Source organism: Canis aureus, chromosome 6 (genome assembly GCF_053574225.1).
Source record: "Canis aureus isolate CA01 chromosome 6, VMU_Caureus_v.1.0, whole genome shotgun sequence".
NCBI classification, from domain to species: Eukaryota; Metazoa; Chordata; class Mammalia; order Carnivora; family Canidae; genus Canis; species Canis aureus.
Window position 1 is genome coordinate 34,735,482 of NC_135616.1, and position 18,215 is coordinate 34,753,696.

The following is an 18,215-nucleotide window of genomic DNA, read 5'->3' on the forward strand; positions in this document are numbered from 1 at the left end:
AGGGAATTGAGCCTGTAATTTGTGACTGAAGTCAGTCATTTTCCTCTATAAGACAAACTGGGAAGAAGAAGAAAGCAACACTCAAACAACATCAAACACTCAGGTTAGCAGGTGCAAATTAAACTATTTGTATGTGCTTCCCATTGTATAGGGAGATTGGGGAGGTTGGCCTCCAACCCCTGTCCCTCAGGCTTTCCTTGGGATCTGTGAAGAGAGGCAGCAATTAGCCAAATACTAGCTTAGATGACACAGACCATAGGAGGAAATCAAATTTACCAAAAAATTTGAGCGTCCACCAAGGTGATCCCAGCATGTTCTTTCATAAATATCTTATTTAATCTTCAATTACTTCTCAAAACAACCCTTGAGGTAGGATTATAACCCAATTTCCAAATGAGACTTGAGCAGTGTAAACATATTTTCTAGGAACGGTTACTAAGTGGGAAAGAGAGGCTAAGTAAACTAAACATATGACATCAGATCGGTGCTACTTCCATTCTTCTTTTCAAGGGGAAACATGGCTTGACTCTCGCTGTCGGATCCTTACTGTGTGTGCTCCTTGCACTCTGAACTGTGTGGGAGATCTGTGCAAAGCCCAGCCCCTACCCTTGTGGGGTTCCTGGTCTGAAGGGAGGGAGAAATAAGTACAGAGAATATTATAATACAGTTTGCCGAATGCTTTGATAACAGAACGCCCAGGGGAGTGAGAGCAAGACCATCTGTGAGTGAGTGTGTGTGTGTGTGTGTGTGTGTGTGTACATAAGGGAAAAGGAATGGAAGAGGAAGGTTTAGCTGGTCTTTATGAAGGATGTGAAACTTGACCCAAATCCTGAAGGATGACTTAGAGGTGACAATGTAGAGAAAGGAGGAAGGACAGCAGGAGGAATTGGTAGGGAATCCCATGAAGCCACGCAAATCAGGGGGTGTCAGGGAGCCACTGCTCAGCAGACACCATTGGAGAATGTGGTGAGCGCAGCACTCAGGGAACGCTACTTGGAGGCAGTGATCATGATCAGGAAGGTACCATCCAGGTACATGGTATAAAAAAGCCACTGAGTCTGACTTTCATTCTTTGCTGTGGACCAATGGTGTGTTTGTAGGGAGAGCTCGGTGCAGAGCCAGGGAAGGGTTGTCACTTGATCAATTTATCAGTGTTTGTGGAGCATTTACTCTAGGTGTTTGTGTGGCAGGAAGGATTTCAGGGACACATCACTCTAGTCACAGGCACCTGAATCAAATGGCTTTTGGTGGCCGCTGACACAGTCTCTCATTCAACATTTACTCAGCGAATAATTTGGAGTGTCGCCCCATGGATCAGGGGCTGTGCCAGGCTCTGGGGATTCCATGATGAGCCGAACAGACATAGCTTTTACCCTCAGGGGTTTATGGTCTAGTGTGGGAGGAGACAGGGTGCAGAGCTGCAACCAACAGTGGCACACATGTTTATAAAATATAATAAATTCCAGTGAAGAAAAGCTCAATGCTTTAAAGGCACAATGTAGGGAGTCCTGATCTGGTTGTGAAGCTCAGGGAAGTGCCGTTTGACTGGGGCCTGAGTAATGAAGATCTTAACTCAGGGAGGCAGAAGGAGGTTCCCAGGCTAATGCTAAGTCTCTCAAATGGGAAAGGCCTCCTCTGACTCCCCATGTAAATACCTTAGCTGACATAAATATGAACATTCCTTCACCCCCAAAACTAAAGTCAGACTGTCAATCTCTTAAAAGAATATGAGAAGGGATTCTTATAATGTTAGGCCAGTGAGCCTAGGTTGAAATACATTAGCTTCCCTATCCGTAGTTAGGTAGGATTACACTCCATCCTTTTACACCATTTGCCTTCTAAGGTCAGAACCTCCTAATTTCTGTCAATTAGAAAAATCGGCAGTCATCCAGTCTCCTGTATGGGCAACTTTAAGAAGACAACCGAAGATGGTCTCCTCCCTACCATCATTCTCCATAGTTTCAAAGCCTGTAGCTTTCAGGAAACAAGTGGAAAAGAGGGAAGGAGGGAGATTTGGGAGGAGTGGAAGCAGGGCATTGAATTCTGGGCAGAGATGGCTCCTCGAGTCTGCTCTGAGGGACACACAAAGAGCACGTGTCACGGTGCATAGTGGGGATTTCCGCTCTTTAGAGTTTCAAAGAATCTGGCAGAAGAAGTCCTCAGAGTCTAGCAAAACAGTAGCAGGTAGGTGTCTGCTGTCAGTGGTGTTCTAGTAAATGCTTATACTCCGTTCTCCAGATTTGTGTTTAAGCTGTGATCTGTGGAGTTTGCTGATTCCAGTGGTGTAAACACTCCTACCATAGCTGATTTTCAAGCTACCAGCCTGACCCCATTGCCTGTGGAGCTGGGAAGAGAGAGACAGTGGATGGGCTCCCAGGAGCCCCTAGAGGCTGGCTGTAGCACAGAGAATCTGAGATGTTGGGATCTTACTGTTCACAGAGAATCTGAGATGATGGGATCACTGATAACCACAGTGGCCTGAGGTGAGGGTTTGACTGCCTTCCAGGTGGACAGAACGGAGAGTCAAAAGCTGCCCCGCACTTTCTGTGTAGGTCATGACAACTTGGTACAACACTCTCCTCAGAGAAGCATGAGCAAAGAGAACCAACATGAGGCTTTGGAGGGAAAAACACCCAAGTAAGGTAAAAGGAACAGTATCATGAAAGTTAGTTACTGCACCTGCAAAATAAGAATTTTAGGAAGCTGTTGGCAATGTGAAGAAGCTTGACCCCTGTGGGCTAGCAAAGGAACAGGGAAGAGAGGGGGCTCAGAGGAGAAGGCATCAGTTAGCTGGAAGGAGGATGATGAATCCTATAGAAAAAGAGGGCCTAGAGATAAGCTGTGGAAGAGCAGAGTGAGACATCTATGGAAAATAAAATTAAGTTGCTACTATGGAAGGTAGTTTAGGGTTTGCTCTCCCACAATGTGAAATCAAAAAATAAAAACAGCGAGAGAAAAAATGAGGGCAATGGAGGACAGAGATGGGAGCTCTCAAGTGAAGATTATAGGGAAAAACTGAAAAAGAAGCCTGAACCATTGAATAGAAAAAATATCTAAAGGAATGATTGAAGGGGATATTCCCAAATGAGAAAGAACCTGCCTCTGTCTATCCAAAAGGTTCAGTGTGTTATGGAAAAAATAGAAGGAAAGACACCTACACTACACTCATTTTGTCATTAATAAAACTCTAACATAATGGAAGGATAATCTTTGACTCTAAGAGCATAAAACAAGTTGCCTACAAAGGAAACAAACCAGGCTGGCCTCCATTTTCACTTCTGTTACTTCAAATGTTAGAATACAGTCTTCAGAATTTTGAGGGGGAAAAGTCCAGAACTGAGGATTATGCTTTTACAGGTAAAGGTGGAAGAAGTGCCTCATGGGGATTTGCAGAGCACAGAACCGAGGTGGGCCTGCAGGGAAAGAGTTCTGGGGCATTGGGGAAGGTCAGGAATGAGGCAGAGGATTCTTCCTATATTTGTGATTGTTTGCTTTTAAGACTGTATGGGGTGCATGTATTTTTACTTTTGTAAAAACTATATTTTTTATCTTTTTTATTGTTTTTAAAAAAATTTTATTAAAAAAAGATAAAAACTGTAACCTAATAAGGTAGGTCCGGAAGACATTTGTTCCATCTTATTGATGAGACATAGAGGCTGAGAGAGTGCTTATGACACTCTGCTAGGCATTGGAATTGCAGGCATGAATCAAGTGCCACCTACGTGTGTTCTTCAGCGACTCAGAACACTGCTGTCAGGGAGGAATATCTTTAAACACAGACTAGTAGTTCTCACTGGTCAAGGCAGGAGGTAGGGGTAGGCGCATACATTAGGCAAAGCCTAAGCCTATCAGAATTATCTGGAGGGCTTTGGGGAAAGCCAGAAGGCTGGACCCCACTCCTGGAGCTCTGATTCAGTAGGTGGGGCTCAAGAAATTGCACTTCCACCGCCAAACTCTGGGATTAGTAAGAATTCCCTGAGACTTCGGGATTAGGAAAAATTCTTCCATCTTGCAGATTTGGAGGGTACAGAGGATGTATTCCTTGGGACTCATTTAGGTTATGAGACACATCTTGCCAAGCTGGTTCCCCCTGGTCCCTTGGAGAAATCATCCCAAAGGTCCACACTGTCTAATCTGGAGTGTCCCCACAGGTCCGTGGCTTTTTTAGTGTAAAATTAGAGTCTTGAGTCTGGAAGAGTCCTTGCTCCATTCATTGCTGAGGTAAGTATGGAGCAAGGGACTCCCGGTGGCCTGTGTGACAGTCACCATGAATGGCAGAGGCAGGAGGAGAGGGCAAGTTCTGGGACTCCTCATCTAGGGTTCCTTGCCAACCTCACCACCCTGCTTCTTGCCCCCATTTCCATGGGGCCTGCTGAGCAGTTATTTCCTCAGCAAGTTATATTACTCCTAGCCCCCGCCCCCAGGTCCTACAGGCAGCCACGAAAGGGTTAACTGGAGTTGGACCAGGAGCCTGAGCCAAGTACAGAGTGTCCATTGTGCACCCGCCCCTCCGCCCCCTCCGGAGGAGTCACTGACTTCTGGAATGTGACAAGGCAAAAGGTTTTCACCTTGCTTTGGCTTCCCTCCTCTGTTGAGCGTGTGGGTGGGTGCGTGTGCTCACGCTCACATGTTGGCAGGGGTGGCCCCTCAGGAGAGCTCTCACTTGTCTCCCAGACTCACCAAAAAAGTGAACTGTGAGTTTGGGGGTGGCAAGTACGTGCCCGGAGAAGACCAAAGGAGAACAACAGCTTTGTGTGCTGGTGAAGTAAACAGACAGGTTAGGTTTCTTTGCTCTTCACTTTTGAAAGCTGCTTTTGGTTTTTTTAAGGTGAGGGGTGCATGTGGACGTGGGGGGCTGGATCACAAAATCCTCAGCCTAGGCCAGGAATCTTGCAGAGGGGCACTCGGATGGGCTGCGCTGCAGGTGTAGTAGTTGGAACCGCAGGACTTGGAATAGCTGTCGGGGCGGATTCATTTCCATTCAGAAACAAACTTGAAGTCCTTCAAGGGCCCAATCCTGCGCTGTGTGCTGAAGCAAATGTAAGAGCTGTATAGCCACAGTCGGGCTCGGCCCGCGACTGACCTGCAATCGAGTAAGGAAAATAAGCTATGTGTACTCGAAACAGCAAGAAGACGATGCAAGACTAGTACTTAGGGGCAGGCTATACAGCCGGGTGCAGTGTCAGGCAGGCCAGGGCATGGATGCTGCAGTCCAGAGTTTATAAAATATTGCTGTGCACACAACTCCAAGGTTGGGCTTGGGCACAACCTTGAAATATGGGAAGGCTTGGGATCTGTTTGTTTGTTTGTTTGTTCATTCCTTCATGCAACAAACATTTGGAGGGGGCCAGCCGTATGCTGGTCATTGCATGGGTTGGTGGCGGGGGATATAAGAAAAGATTCTGTAAACGTAGAATTGGAAACAATTTCCGTGTGTGTAATTCCACTGTGGAGATAGGTTTGACTTGAACAGGGAATGAGAGTTGGTGGCTGATGAGCCCTAAGACTGGATTCTTAACATGAGACCAGGGCGCAGACTCTGGAAGTGAGGTTGTTCCTGAGCACAGGGCTGATACGAAACTGCATTACTGTTTGATCTCTGGTATTTATCATGTCATACTCAGCCCGCCCTGGTTCAGGTCCTCATGCAACGAGAGCTGAATTTCAGCTGAGCGTCCTCATGGTTCTCCTGCCTCTAATATCAGGTTCCATTAATTCATCCCTTACACTACATGCTGGGATTATCTTCCTGCAGCACAGCTTTGGTAGTGCCCCTCTCCTACTTGACATCCCTTAAATGGCTTCCCATTACCTGTACGATAAAATCCAGCTCATTAGCATCTCCTGCAAGGGTGTTCGTGATCTGGCTGTCACCTTTTGTCTCTGGCTTTACCTCTCACCAGGCCGCATCTCCTATTGCACCTCCTGGCTGAACATCAGCATTGTCTTCCTGAGCATGACCCTGCAAGCTCCTGCCCCAGGCCTCATGCGGTCCCTTTTCTCCTCCTTCTTCCCACTCTCTCTGTCAAAGCCCCTGAAGGTCAGAGCAGCATTCTGTGCTCTCCTTGAAGCTGTCCTTGGTACTTTCCCATCTTTTTAAGTCCACCTTGCCCGAGTGGGAAATATTTTCTCTCTCCTTCGTTTCTCTCCTCTACTAGAGGACGTGTATATATCTGCTCTGTTTTGGTTATTTTCTAAATCTTTTTTCAAAAGTATAAGCTCCCTGAGGATGAAGATTGTATTTCCATTGCCCCCCCTAGGGTCTTGACAATCCGTTGGGTTTTCATTTTTTATAGACTTCTTACAACTTGAGGTTTATGTTGTGTAGTCTCCTACGTCAATTACTTAATGATTTACATCATCAAATATAAGGAACTCTGAAGGGAATCTTCTTTTTAATGGAAGACACTGTCTTCATAAGACACCCATTTCACACTGCTGGCCATTCCTCTAAAGTTAGATTTCACCTTATTTTATGTCATCGCAGGACCTGCCATAGACCTTCAAAGTCCCAAACGGATTTAGTTTAGGAACTTTTAGTGGAGAACTTGCCTCAGTTTTTCCCCCAACACAAGGATAACTTCGTAGGTATGTAGCAGGGAATTAAAATGTAACCTTGAAGGTTCCTGCCAGAGGAAGTAAACTGCTGGACACTACCACCACACAAAAAACATGGCTTGCAGTTTGGGTGGATTTGGGGTACAAGCTGAGAAGGGTCCATTGGACAATTGCTGCTTGACAAACAGGAACACGTTCTAAGGCATTTGGATGTCTCCTCCCCCAGCTAGTGTGGCACTCAATGCCAAAATGAATGTTGACTTGAATACGACTTTTTAAAAGTTATATAAAGTTTTGGGGAGTTTGGCAGATCAGTCTAGATGAGACAAATAATCTTCTATGTAAAAAAAAAAAAACCTCCAAGTGTTGTCTGGTCTATCTGCCCTCCTAAGTGTGCCCCTTTTGTAGCCTGGGGCACAGGTGGCTGTTCAGTCATTATGAGACAGATTCAGTGAAGATGCTCTCACTCTCACTCCGACAGCCTCTTCTCTTCTAGAAATGCTGCGTTCATTGGGTTTTCCCCTAAGAGGAAGCAGTTGTAAATGTGTCTTTCTGTAGGGCCGAGCAGTTTCCAGGAGCCGAGTGTGCGCCTGGGCTTCTCTGGGGAGCAGGTTCATGTTGGAGCCCTGGCAGCCTTGCTGGCTAGCTTCCTCACAGGATGTCAGCTGAAAATGTACGGATTCCAGAGGGAGAAAATACGTGTCCGGTCTCCAGGCTTCATTTCTGGCTGTTCTGAATGTGTCTTTGCAGTTGTTGTTGGTCATTTTCTGGCGGGCACATTTGCTGGCTCATACCTTACATTGCTAGGCTCCAAGGCAGAAACTGAAGGCTTATAGTAATGTCTTCTGCTGGGGAAACCTCAGCATTTTGAGCCATTTAAGAAGGCTTGAGTATGATCTCACCTACAGCCTCAGGGTGGAAGGAAATGATGTCTTGAAGTTTTGTGTGGCCCTAGGGCTCTCAGTTTGCCCTTGAGGATGAGCATCGGGCTTCCTTTGGGGCTTTGAAAATAGTGAGTTTGAAATTGGGAATAATGGGACGTGCAGTGAATAAGGGTGAGGAATAGGTTAGCTGATCCAATGATGGTCTGAAGAGAACCTGATTGAAAAAAAAAAAAAAAGAAGAAGAGAACCTGATTGGTGTTTCTGGTTTCCTCTTGGAGGAAGCCAGAATCAAAGATCCTGAGTCTGGGGATGGGTGGGGAAGGGGAGTACAGGGAGAGCCATTCCTGACATTTCTAAAAGCTTGTGAAATGCTCTTTCTCTCTTTTTCCCTTTTTTGTTGCCATGTAGACAGAATGCCACTTTGCTTAAGGACCAGAAGGGGAATTCGCACAAGGGGAATTAAAACTGTCTCAAATGGATATTTTTATCTAAATAATTGATAATGATTAAATATCTTTTGTGTGGGCAGAAACATTTTTAGCGATTGTTTTGCATTAATCACAGCATCAGAAGTGATTTTCCACTGAATTCTTTATGTCTTCCTCTTTCAAATCTGCATCTAAGCTTTGCATTTGTTTTAAGAAATAAAGATAATTTTCTGTAATTGAAATAATCTCCCACAAAAAGATGATAAGGAAAGAATGGTCAGGAGGTTAGTTAAGTGTCCTTCCACCAAGACGATGGAGGGCTTCACCCTGGCAGCTCCAGGGGTTGTGTTCAGCTTTGCAAACTGTTCTTCACGTGTGAGAGGGAAGTCGTGCAAGAAGCCAGCCCTGTGCAGTTCCCACAGACCTGCCTCAACACTTCAGACTTCTCTTTTGTCATGGTTGATGGTGACTCAGCTAGCTGTGGCTTCAGTATAAGAAACTTCTAGCTTGTTATTGGACTGGAGAACTGGCTTCTCTTATCTTTATTCTTGGACCCAAAGCCATAAAAATTAACAATTCAATGAAGGGCTATGTGTGTGTATGTGTGTGTTTTCCCTCACTGCCAATAGAAGCCAGTTTGGGGATATGTTTGATTTTTTTCCCAACACTTTTTTTTTTTTTTTTCCCCTGATGGCCATAGATTAGATGGCAGGGGCTTTTGGGACTTAGATTGAGTTACTTTTGAGGTCATTTTCCTTCCTGTCACGACTAATTATCTCTCTGCTTCTCAGTTGCAGATCTGACCTCTTCTGAACACGTGGCCGTGTCTCCATCCCTGGGACTCTGAACCCAGCAGCTGGACCACTTTGTCCTTGGGATTTTGGGTGTCCTCTCTTCTCACCTTTCCCTTGTCCCCTCTTCCCTCCTACCTCCTGAGAACTCCTGAAGACTGTAGGATTGTCATGGAGTCCAGGGAAATCTTAAGCAGCTCCCGGCAAAGGGGGGACGAATCGGAATTTCTGCCTGTCTCCTCGGCCAAGCCCCCAACTGCTCCTGGCTGTGCGGGAGAACCTTTGCTCTCTGCTCCAGGAACTGGGAAGGGGATCCCAGTGGGCGGAGAACGCATGGAGCCAGAGGAGGAGGATGAACTGGGCTCAGGGCGGGATGTGGATTCCAACTCAAATGCAGACAGCGAGAAATGGGTTGCAGGAGATGGCCTGGAAGAACAAGAATTCTCTATCAAGGAGGCAAACTTCACAGAGGGAAGTCTGAAGCTGAAGATTCAGACCACCAAGCGGGCTAAGAAACCCCCAAAGAATCTGGAGAACTATATATGCCCACCTGAGATCAAGATCACCATTAAGCAATCTGGCGACCAGAAGGTGTCCCGTGCTGGGAAAAATAGCAAAGCCACGAAGGAGGAGGAAAGAAGCCACTCCAAAAAGAAGGTAGGGAGCCCTGTTTTGTATGTTTTTTGTTTGTTCATTTGGGCCATTCTCCCTCCAACTGTTAAAGGTCCATTTGCTTATTCCTTAGTTACTTTGGAATTCTCAATCTCTTTGATGGAACACTTAATGCCCTCCAGGAGAAATGTCTTTGATACCTTGCTATAGTGCCTAATTTATTATATCTTCTACTCACACGAAAATCAATAGTTACTAGAATTATAATTCTGGAGCATTCCTGTTTATTGTGGAGCACCCAATTGGCTGGGTCAGACCTGGCTAAGCTGGGACAAAATATTTGCATCTCTTTGTATAGTTAAGAGTGGGACGTTAAGAATTTTGGGGCAATTGTGACAGTCAAGAGCCTATATAACCTCCTTTTGGTTTCAGTCATTGCCCTAAGCCTTTCTAAAATAGGCAAGTCAGTCACTGGACTACGGAAGCCCTCTTCATAGTAATTTAGGCTGTTAGAAGGGTAAAAGATCATTGCTCTGAAAACCAGTGGTGAGCCCTGGAGCTCAAGCTGGAGAAAGAAAAAAGGGGTGAGTGACTGACCCAGATCTTTGTTTAATATTTGGTTGGTTGTCATTTTCTTCTCAAAGTCAAACCGGTAGAATGCAGTGCTCCAGGTGATTGGTGGTGTCATTTGGTTGGGAATGGATGGGTCCAGGTTCCATTGTATTTATATCACGGGAGGTTACAGTGACCTCTCTTCTTGGCAGGGGTATGGCACTCAGCTATGATGACAGAGAACTGCCCTAGTCTGGGAAGTGTTTGTCTCCAAAACTCTCTGGGGCTTGTATATGCCTCTGAAAGGAGCCCTGTTGTTTTCAGAAAGGTTTTGGGTTCAGGGTGGTAGGAATTCATTAGAGTCTTTGTAATTTCCCCCCACATCTTATTTATTTGAGCTCTAGAAATGATGGATTAGCTAAAAATAGCACATGTGAATGACCCTCTCTCCTTTATGACTCAGAGATAATCTGTAGTGTTTCTGTTACTCGTGGGTTTTGAGCTTCTCAGTAGTCACTTTCAATAGAACTGCTAGGAATCATGTTCTTTCTTTGGTGTAGGGCTTGTGTTCTTCCTTCCTCATGTTAAGTGTTCTGGCTGATATGTTGCATTTAAAATCCAAAGACTTGGATGAGAAGAGATTTCCTAGTGTGACCAGTGCCTTCCAGTTTGCTCAGACTATCCCAATCTTAAAACCAAAAGTCCTGCAGCCAGGAATCCCTTCAGTATTGGACAAGCCAGGACAGTTGGTCGTCTCATTTTAACTTTTGAAACACACAATAATTTTTAGAAGTCGGCTTGTTTTTATAGAGCACAGAGGTAGTGCTTTCCCTCCCCCACCCCCATTACAAGGTGCAGTGATTTCTGGGGTCTCTGTTGTAAAGCGAAAGATTATTTAGATGCTTGAGAAAACTTTTGAAATTCTTGCAAGAAAATGCAACAGTTTAGACCTGGAAAGTGAGGCTTTCCTTTGGAGTTGGGTCTTCTCAGCTTTGAAAATGAGTATCTTTGTCTCTGGCCACAGAGATGGTCTATCTTTGTTTATTGTTGGATTTTTGTATGGGTGGACAGTCTTGAAAACTGTAGTAACTGTTTTCCCTCTGTCCCCATCACTGCCAGGATTTGAGCAACAGCCCCATAGTTTGGGGTATGCAAAGTCAAATTCATTACAGCCACAGGTCCATTCCCAAAGATAAGTCTTCTGCCCCTTGGAATGCCCCAGAATGGATTTTGTGACATGGGGATGATTTTGAAGTTGCAATGCACAATGGGCTTCCATTCTCATATCTGAAATTCTCAGGCTCATCATCCTCACCCAAAAAGCTGGATGCCCTTTCTATGCTTTATTGGAAAGAGAGGAAATGTGTGACTTAAAAGTAAGTGTTTCTAAGTCTTAGAAATTGGAAGGGAGAAAAAGAAAGGGGAAGGACCAAAATTTAGCTCCCAGTGCTGCATTATGCTGACACTGTAATGGGAGGATCTGCAAAATGTTAAATTCTTAAGAGCTTGCTTCACACTGTACTTCTCCACTCTTCCTACCTTTATTTATGCCTGGAGCTGTTCCTTTCCAGAAATGAATGAATGAAGTTATCAGTACTGAGTTTTAATTATTTGATAGATGATAGGAACATTCTCTGATCTTTATCGGATTAGAGTGTTAACTTTATGATTCTCCAGACTTCTAGTTGGTTTGAAAAGAGGGAATTAGCAAAAGCAGAACTTGAGGTAGAGAGATAGAAACCTCACTTACCATTTTAGCACCATGAACTTGCAGAAGTTACTTATTTATACGAATGTGAAATATATGGTTGGTAACTTGGGATGGGGAAAGGATGAGGATGGCATTTGGTAAGCAATAGATCAGTGTCTGTCTCTAAAATCTAGTATTCTGGATTTTTTTTTTTTTAAGTAAACTCTACTCCCAGTGTAGGGCTGGAACTCATGACCCTGAGATCAAGTCTCATGCTTTATTGAGCCAGCTTGGTGCCCTCTCCTGTTTTTTTTTTGTTGTTGTTGTTGTTCTTTAATGAGGCAAGATACTCATTGAAGATGTGTGCATGGAGTGGCCCCTGGGACTCAGGTCCTAGATTGGGAGCTAGGAGGGAGGCTCTGTTGAGCTGATCCTTGAGTTGGTAGAGAGGCCCACTTGGGAGTCACCTGAATGTGTGTGCTGACTTAGAGCAGGGGTCGGCAAACTATACTCTGGCCAAATCCAGCTCCTTGCCTATTTTTATACAGCCCACAAGCAAAGAATGGTTGGAAAAAAATCAAACAAAGAATAATATTTTGTAACATGTGAAAATTATATGAAATTCAAATTTCAGTGTCCATAAATACAGTTTTATTGGACCGGAGCCACATCCATTTGTTTACATTTTGTCTGTGACTGCTTTTGCACTAAAACGGCAGAGTGGAGTGGTTGTGACAGAGACTGTATGTCCCACAAAGCTTAAACTATGTACTATCTGGCTCATACCAAAAGGAAACATAGATAGATAGATAGATACAAATATATATATATTTATTTATTTGTTAACTCTTGATTTAGGGAAAGGACATAGAGTTTCAGGATAACAATGATTTTGTTTTGTTTTGTTTTTAATGATTCAGCATCCAAACTTGGAGGCTGGGGGCAATTGGGTGTTACATCATTGGCTTTTCTTTTTTTTTTCTTATTCCTTTTCTTTTCGTTTCTTTGTTTCTTTCTTTTTTCTTTCTTTTTTTTGCCGACCAATTAATTTTGTTCAAGTCATTGTTTGACAGCCTTAGGCAAAGACAGCTCATATTAGATCCCAAATGATTTTCTTTTTCATTGGTTTTTGTAAAAAGAACACTCTTTTGGATAATGATAGCATTCCTGTGTGATATCACAGCTAGTTTTTGCTAGGCTAACTGTATTTCTGCATGTTCTACTAGTTTGAGGTGAAGACATATTATGTGTGGCATCCTCAAGAGCTTTATTTCAAGTTTCAAACCTAACACCAATCCTCCAAACCAGAGAGGCATTATAGATGTTCGGGCAACATGGCTCCTTGAGTGGTAGAATGGTAGGAGGGGACCCATGGATATACCCTTTCACTGGCTCAAGGATGCATGGACTCTTTCTAACCAGGGGTCAGGTCACCTCTCTTCCATATGAAATTAGAATGGCAACTGAAATGCTATATGGAAGTGGGTTTATGGTGAATGAATTTATGTGAGGTATAAGAGCAGCATTTGGTGAGTAGACCCCGGGAAGAAAATTCAGAATGTATTCCAGGGCCTCAGAAGTATCCTTTGGATAGATGGACCTGCTTTACAGATGGCCTCAGTAAAGGCAACTTGCTCCTTACCATGGCACCAGCATTGTTGCACTTGAGACTTACCCAGGCAAATGATGAAATAACATAAGCTTCATGTGGTTCCCTTCTAGGTCACTCCATCAAAACAGTAGAAAACATGACACTGAATCTCTAGAAGCAAGTTCAAGTCCAGCACACGAGCATAGAATGTTCCAAGTGACAGGTTTTTGAGAGGCTCTCAGCTGGGCAGAGCTTAGCAGCTCTCCTCTTTCCATGGGAGGCCTTTCCATGGGAGTCAGGAACTCCCATGCAGGTTCAACAGCTTGAAGAGAGGGGACTCTTAGACCGGCTCCCTTCAGTGACCCTGGCTGGGAGATGCGGGGTGGCAGTCTACACCAACTGGCTTGATGGCTTTGCATCTGGAGTATAACCTTATTAAAGCCCCAGTTTCTTTATCTGCCAAACAGAGATGATAATTTCCACCTGATATAATTTAATGGGAAATTTTAGGAAAAATGGGTGACTTACAGAGCATACATTGTAATAAACAGTTCGGATTTGTGGAGCTATGTGGCAGGCCTTCCTTTTGCTATTTTATATGTATTCACTTTCACTGTTAGTCCTTACAACAGTCCTACAGACAGATATTAGATTGAGGCTCATTTGCTTCAAAAAAGCAGCAACACAAATGGGCAGGGTTGGTGGTGGAACCCATTTCTTCTATACTACAGAGCTAATGCTGTATTCAAGGTTCAAAGTGATCACACTCTAAAAGACTGCTGGAAGGTAAGGGTCGAAGCATTGGGACATTTCTGCCACACCTTCCATGTTAGGGTGACAGGATCATAATCTAGCATTTTTCCCTTAATCCCAAGCATTTTAGGACGTTTGAGAGAAAACTCAAAGTCCCATGAGTTCAAGTCTTATTTTTTCCCTTTGTATTGCTTATGAACTTTTATTTGCTTTAGACCAAAATACAACTTCTATTTCATTTCTTTCAATTTAGTTTTCCCCTTTCCCAGCTTCATCAGAAGAACCTATTTCCTCCAACAGCAAAGACTTTACCCTTCTATTTGCCGGTGGCCTGCTGTGGTCCTAGAAACATGCTCGAGATTTGTTCTTGGCAGTTCCCCCTACACCATCTTCACACGTCTATGGAAAGACGTTTCCATAGCATTCCAAAGCATTCTACTCTGAGCACTCCTGACCCTCTCTTAGGAAGTTCAACGGGTCAGGCATTCATTTACTCATTCTTAAAATAGCATCCTTTTTTGTGCCAAACACAAAGTATGGATGTAGATGGGAAGCAAGGTTGGCATCAGATTGCAGGGAGTGATGAACCTCAAATAAATAAATAGTTTTGCATTTAATTCGCTAAGTAATGGGAATGCTCAGTGGGCTTTGAACTGAAAAGGAAAAGGAAAGGGTTATGGGCCCAGGGAACATAATGAGAGTGAGGCCAAGCAGAGAAACTTAAAAGGGGAGCTTTTAGGTAATACAGATGGCAGTGAGGAGGACCACACTAGGGTTCTCCATGTTTCCATAGGGTGCTCAGAGCACATTTCTCTCTCGACCCTCTACGGTGATAACACTTTGGTGTATCAGGTAGTTGGAAGGGGGTGTGGGGCAGGGGACGAATGCCTGATATCTGTTTGTGTACTCCCCACCCCTGCTCCTGCACTCTGGTGATGGCCCTGGGCATCGGGCAGAAAGCCTTCCACCCTCTTTATGGCTCAGGTGTCCTTCCCTCACCGTCATTTTGCCCAGCAGCCTCTCTGGTCGCTCCTACATATATCACTTGACTGTGGGCTTGCCCTCCCTCCTTCTAGGAGTGGGAATGTGGTATTTTCAGCTCCTGGGAGTAGGAGCTTCTTTATCCCACCACACCTTCAACCTGGTAGGAGAGCAGGTCTCGCCAGCTTTTCTTCACAAGAGGCTTTCTCTTCTCATTTAATTTTATATTTTCTCTTTCTCAATTTTTTTTAAGCAGCACATTTCTATTTATTCATCAGTGTGCCTGAAAATTTTGTTTCCTGATAGATTTCTCCCTAGTTATTTTATAGCTAAAGCTGCATGAAGGGTGGAGAATGTCCCTCTCTACAAAGATTTGTCTCCAGGGGGCCAACAGGTAACATTTGACATCTGGAGCTAAAGGTGTGAAGGACAGAACATTGGACTTGGCGATGGGAGCCCTGGACACCAGCTTTGTCTCTGTCACTAAAAAAAAAAAAAAAAAAAAAAAGAATGAACCCAAACCGGGTTTGACCCCTGCTGCTTTATTTCTGTTTTAAAAACTGAAAACTTCAAGAGCCATTCTGCTACATGGGGCAAGTCTTTCTCTTTAACAAAACTAGTTACTATAAACAAAAGTTTTGAACTCTCTTTGGGCCCGCTGTTCCATCATCAGATTATTTCCTTTCTGTTCCAATGTCAAAAGGCCCCTGATCGTGGGAGCAAGTGTCGGAGTTGAGTTTAGAGAGTGGTGAGATTTACCAAACTTGTGTTCCATGACGATATTCTGGGAAAGTTTGGTTCTTCCTTCCTTTCTTGTATTTTTCCTTTTTTTTTTTTTTTTTCCTTTTCCCCTCTGTATTTGGGATTATCTGGGGCTTTAAAGCACCATGCTGGCTCTCTTCCTTTTGGTTGTGACATTCTCTTGGTAGTTGGTTTCACTTTGGACATCCCCAAGGAACGTTCTCTGGTGAACGCCATGCTATTACAGATAACTTGGCAGAGTAATCAAGCAGGGAAACTGTGTCCTGATGAAGAGCCGTTCATTATCTAAAGTAAGGAATAAGTGTTCTGTTCAGAAGAGTCCCTGCCCTGAGAGTGGATTGGAAGTCAGATCCCCTGTATTCTGGATGGGGTTCTCTCTGTCTTTGGAGGAATAGAACCAGGGCTCTGTATGGCCTGAGGCAAGTTACTTAACATCTTGAAACTATGCCCCTCTTGTATGAAAATCAAGGGTTATAATAGCCCAATTCCTTGTGGGTGTCTTCTGGAGTTGGAAGGATCCTGTGGGCACTTAGCACAGCCTTTCACTCTATAAGCCTTACTCTTACTGAGCTAGCATCCACCTCGTTTGGGCCACCCACAGGACCTTCCTCTGTGCAGGCACAGCTGGCCCACAGTGACCCGCAGGGATGCTGGGCTCCTGGGGCTGGAGGGTGGGTATGGGTTGGCTCAGAACCCTCTGTTTCTTTTGGCTGATCCTGCTTTCATATTGCTACAGGCTGTGTTGAATTGTGTTAGCTGGCCGGCAGTGTCACTGTCTCATTTGTGATGCCTGCACAAGCATCGACTAATAGAGCAGATCACTAGTGGGTTGGTTTTTATTTTTTATTTCATTTTATTTTATTTTTTGCTGGTGGTGGGGATTGCTGTGGGGATTTATTTAGAGATGGTTCAAAGGTCTTTCATCTCTGTGGTCATTTATCTGCTGAACCAGGATTGCTGCTGAGCTCAAAGCTTGACTCAAAATGAAAGTGTTAAAGCAGTGTCATAAGAACGACCGAGTGGGGTTCAATGGGTGCTACCTTCTCCCCTGCCCATGTGTCCAGCCCTTGTAGAGCCTCCCCCCTTCTCCATCATTGCAATTTCACATCCTCAAAAAGTTCTCTCAGAGCTGCATTTCCGGTTGATCTTCGGCCACATTGCCTTTTTTATTTTTAATAAAAGGCGAGAGAAACAATCCCTTTCTGCCCTGCTGCACCCCATCCTTTGATTCTTCTGATTCCTGCAACTTTAAGTTCAAACGTCCTGCCTTCAAAGCACTACCATGCAGGACGTCCCAGGACATCCCAGGATGTCCCCTGCCTGCCTTCCTTGTGCATGAGACACGAGTGGCTTTGGTCAGGAAGTCATTGGGCCTGGGCAAGGGCAGAGGCCTTGAGCACAGGGATGTGGCAGGGAGGTTCTCAGAGCCTGGGTCCCAGGCCTTGGTTCCGGCTCCTAACTCCAGTACAGATAGAAGACAAACAGCATGAGGCAATGAAGTCTTCTCCTTTTAGGGGGGTTTCTTTATTCACAATAAACTAAACATTTGGTGTGAGAATTTGCATATGGCCAAACTGCTTTGAGGAAGAGGATTCAACTGGGATGGTCTTCAGGGTGACCTGATTGGAGGGTGACTTTTGAGGCTCTGGGAATCACCCCCCCACACACACACACCCGGCTCTGCACCCCCTTGGAGGAACTAGGGGCCAGAGGGAGAGGCTGCCAGAGGGGAGGGCAGAAGTTCAGTGGAGCCAGGTCCCCAGGAGGCCTACAGACAGACACAGTATGCAAACACCCACATGGACTCATAGCTGTACCCAGCATGTGCCAGAGTCTGAATTATACGTACTGGCTGGTGAAGCAGTGAGCCCTCTGTGCAAGTTGAGGCCACTGAGCATGTCAGAACATGGCAAGCAGAGCTCTGCATCATGGGCAGGTTCAGGCTACAAAGAGTTCTAGGGCTCCTTCCAGCTTTCCATCATATTCCAGGGAACTTGCCCTCTGAAGGCAAGGGGCCTCCTGGTACACCTTAAGCGTACTTTTCTCTCTGAAGTCCCAGGCTTGTTTTTTTTTCTTCCTGCCTACCCCTCCCTCCCTGGGCTGACTTCCCTCACCTCCCCACCAGTCTATGACCTCACCAAGGGAAACAATGGAAGCCTTTATTTACTCTGAAAAGTCCAGGCAGTTCCCATCTTGCTACCTGGCCCGGGAGGCCACTTGATAATCATCATTAGTATCAAATGCAGGTTGCTTCAGTGTATTTTCTAGACCTTGTTTATTGAGTTTTTCCCCAGACTATCTTCTTTGCCTCCCACAAGTTTCTAGCCAGCCTCACAGTGGGGGATTAGGAGTAGGGAAGGAAGAGAGAACACTAGAAGAGAGACAGACAGCAGCTCTGTCCCTCAAAGGTGTACCACCACGCTTTGCCAATAAGAAGCCTTCATTTGCAAATACAAATGTGCCCCAGAGTGTGGGCAGCTTCTTATGCTGAGCCAGTTGGTTCAATTGCTTAGTGTTGTGAATGAGAATTCAGCTCAGGATTTGCAGGGTTTTTCCTAAGAGATTGGACCCCCAGAGAACTACCCTAAGGGAGTTGCTTCTCATGGGGATCAT

At 44.8% G+C, this 18,215-nt stretch overlaps 1 protein-coding gene and 1 long non-coding RNA gene across 7 annotated transcripts in view; one reads left to right on the forward strand and one right to left on the reverse strand.

Annotated features, from left to right (window-relative positions):
• Positions 1-18,215, forward strand: part of SETBP1 (SET binding protein 1) — a 359,759-nt gene that overhangs the window by 9,975 nt on the left and 331,569 nt on the right. For all 6 annotated transcript variants that reach the window (XM_077900618.1, XM_077900627.1, XM_077900626.1 and 3 more), the window contains exon 2: positions 8,662-9,318. In XM_077900618.1, coding sequence (XP_077756744.1) covers positions 8,833-9,318 — 486 coding nt within the window. In that variant the 5' untranslated portion in view covers positions 8,662-8,832. The remainder of the gene's footprint in view (positions 1-8,661; positions 9,319-18,215) is intronic.
• LOC144315699 (uncharacterized) lies at positions 8,506-17,694 on the reverse strand. The gene is made up of 2 exons (XR_013381500.1): positions 17,452-17,694; positions 8,506-9,087 (listed from the first exon to the last, which is right to left on the reverse strand). It is a non-coding gene; the product is annotated as an uncharacterized LOC144315699 (long non-coding RNA).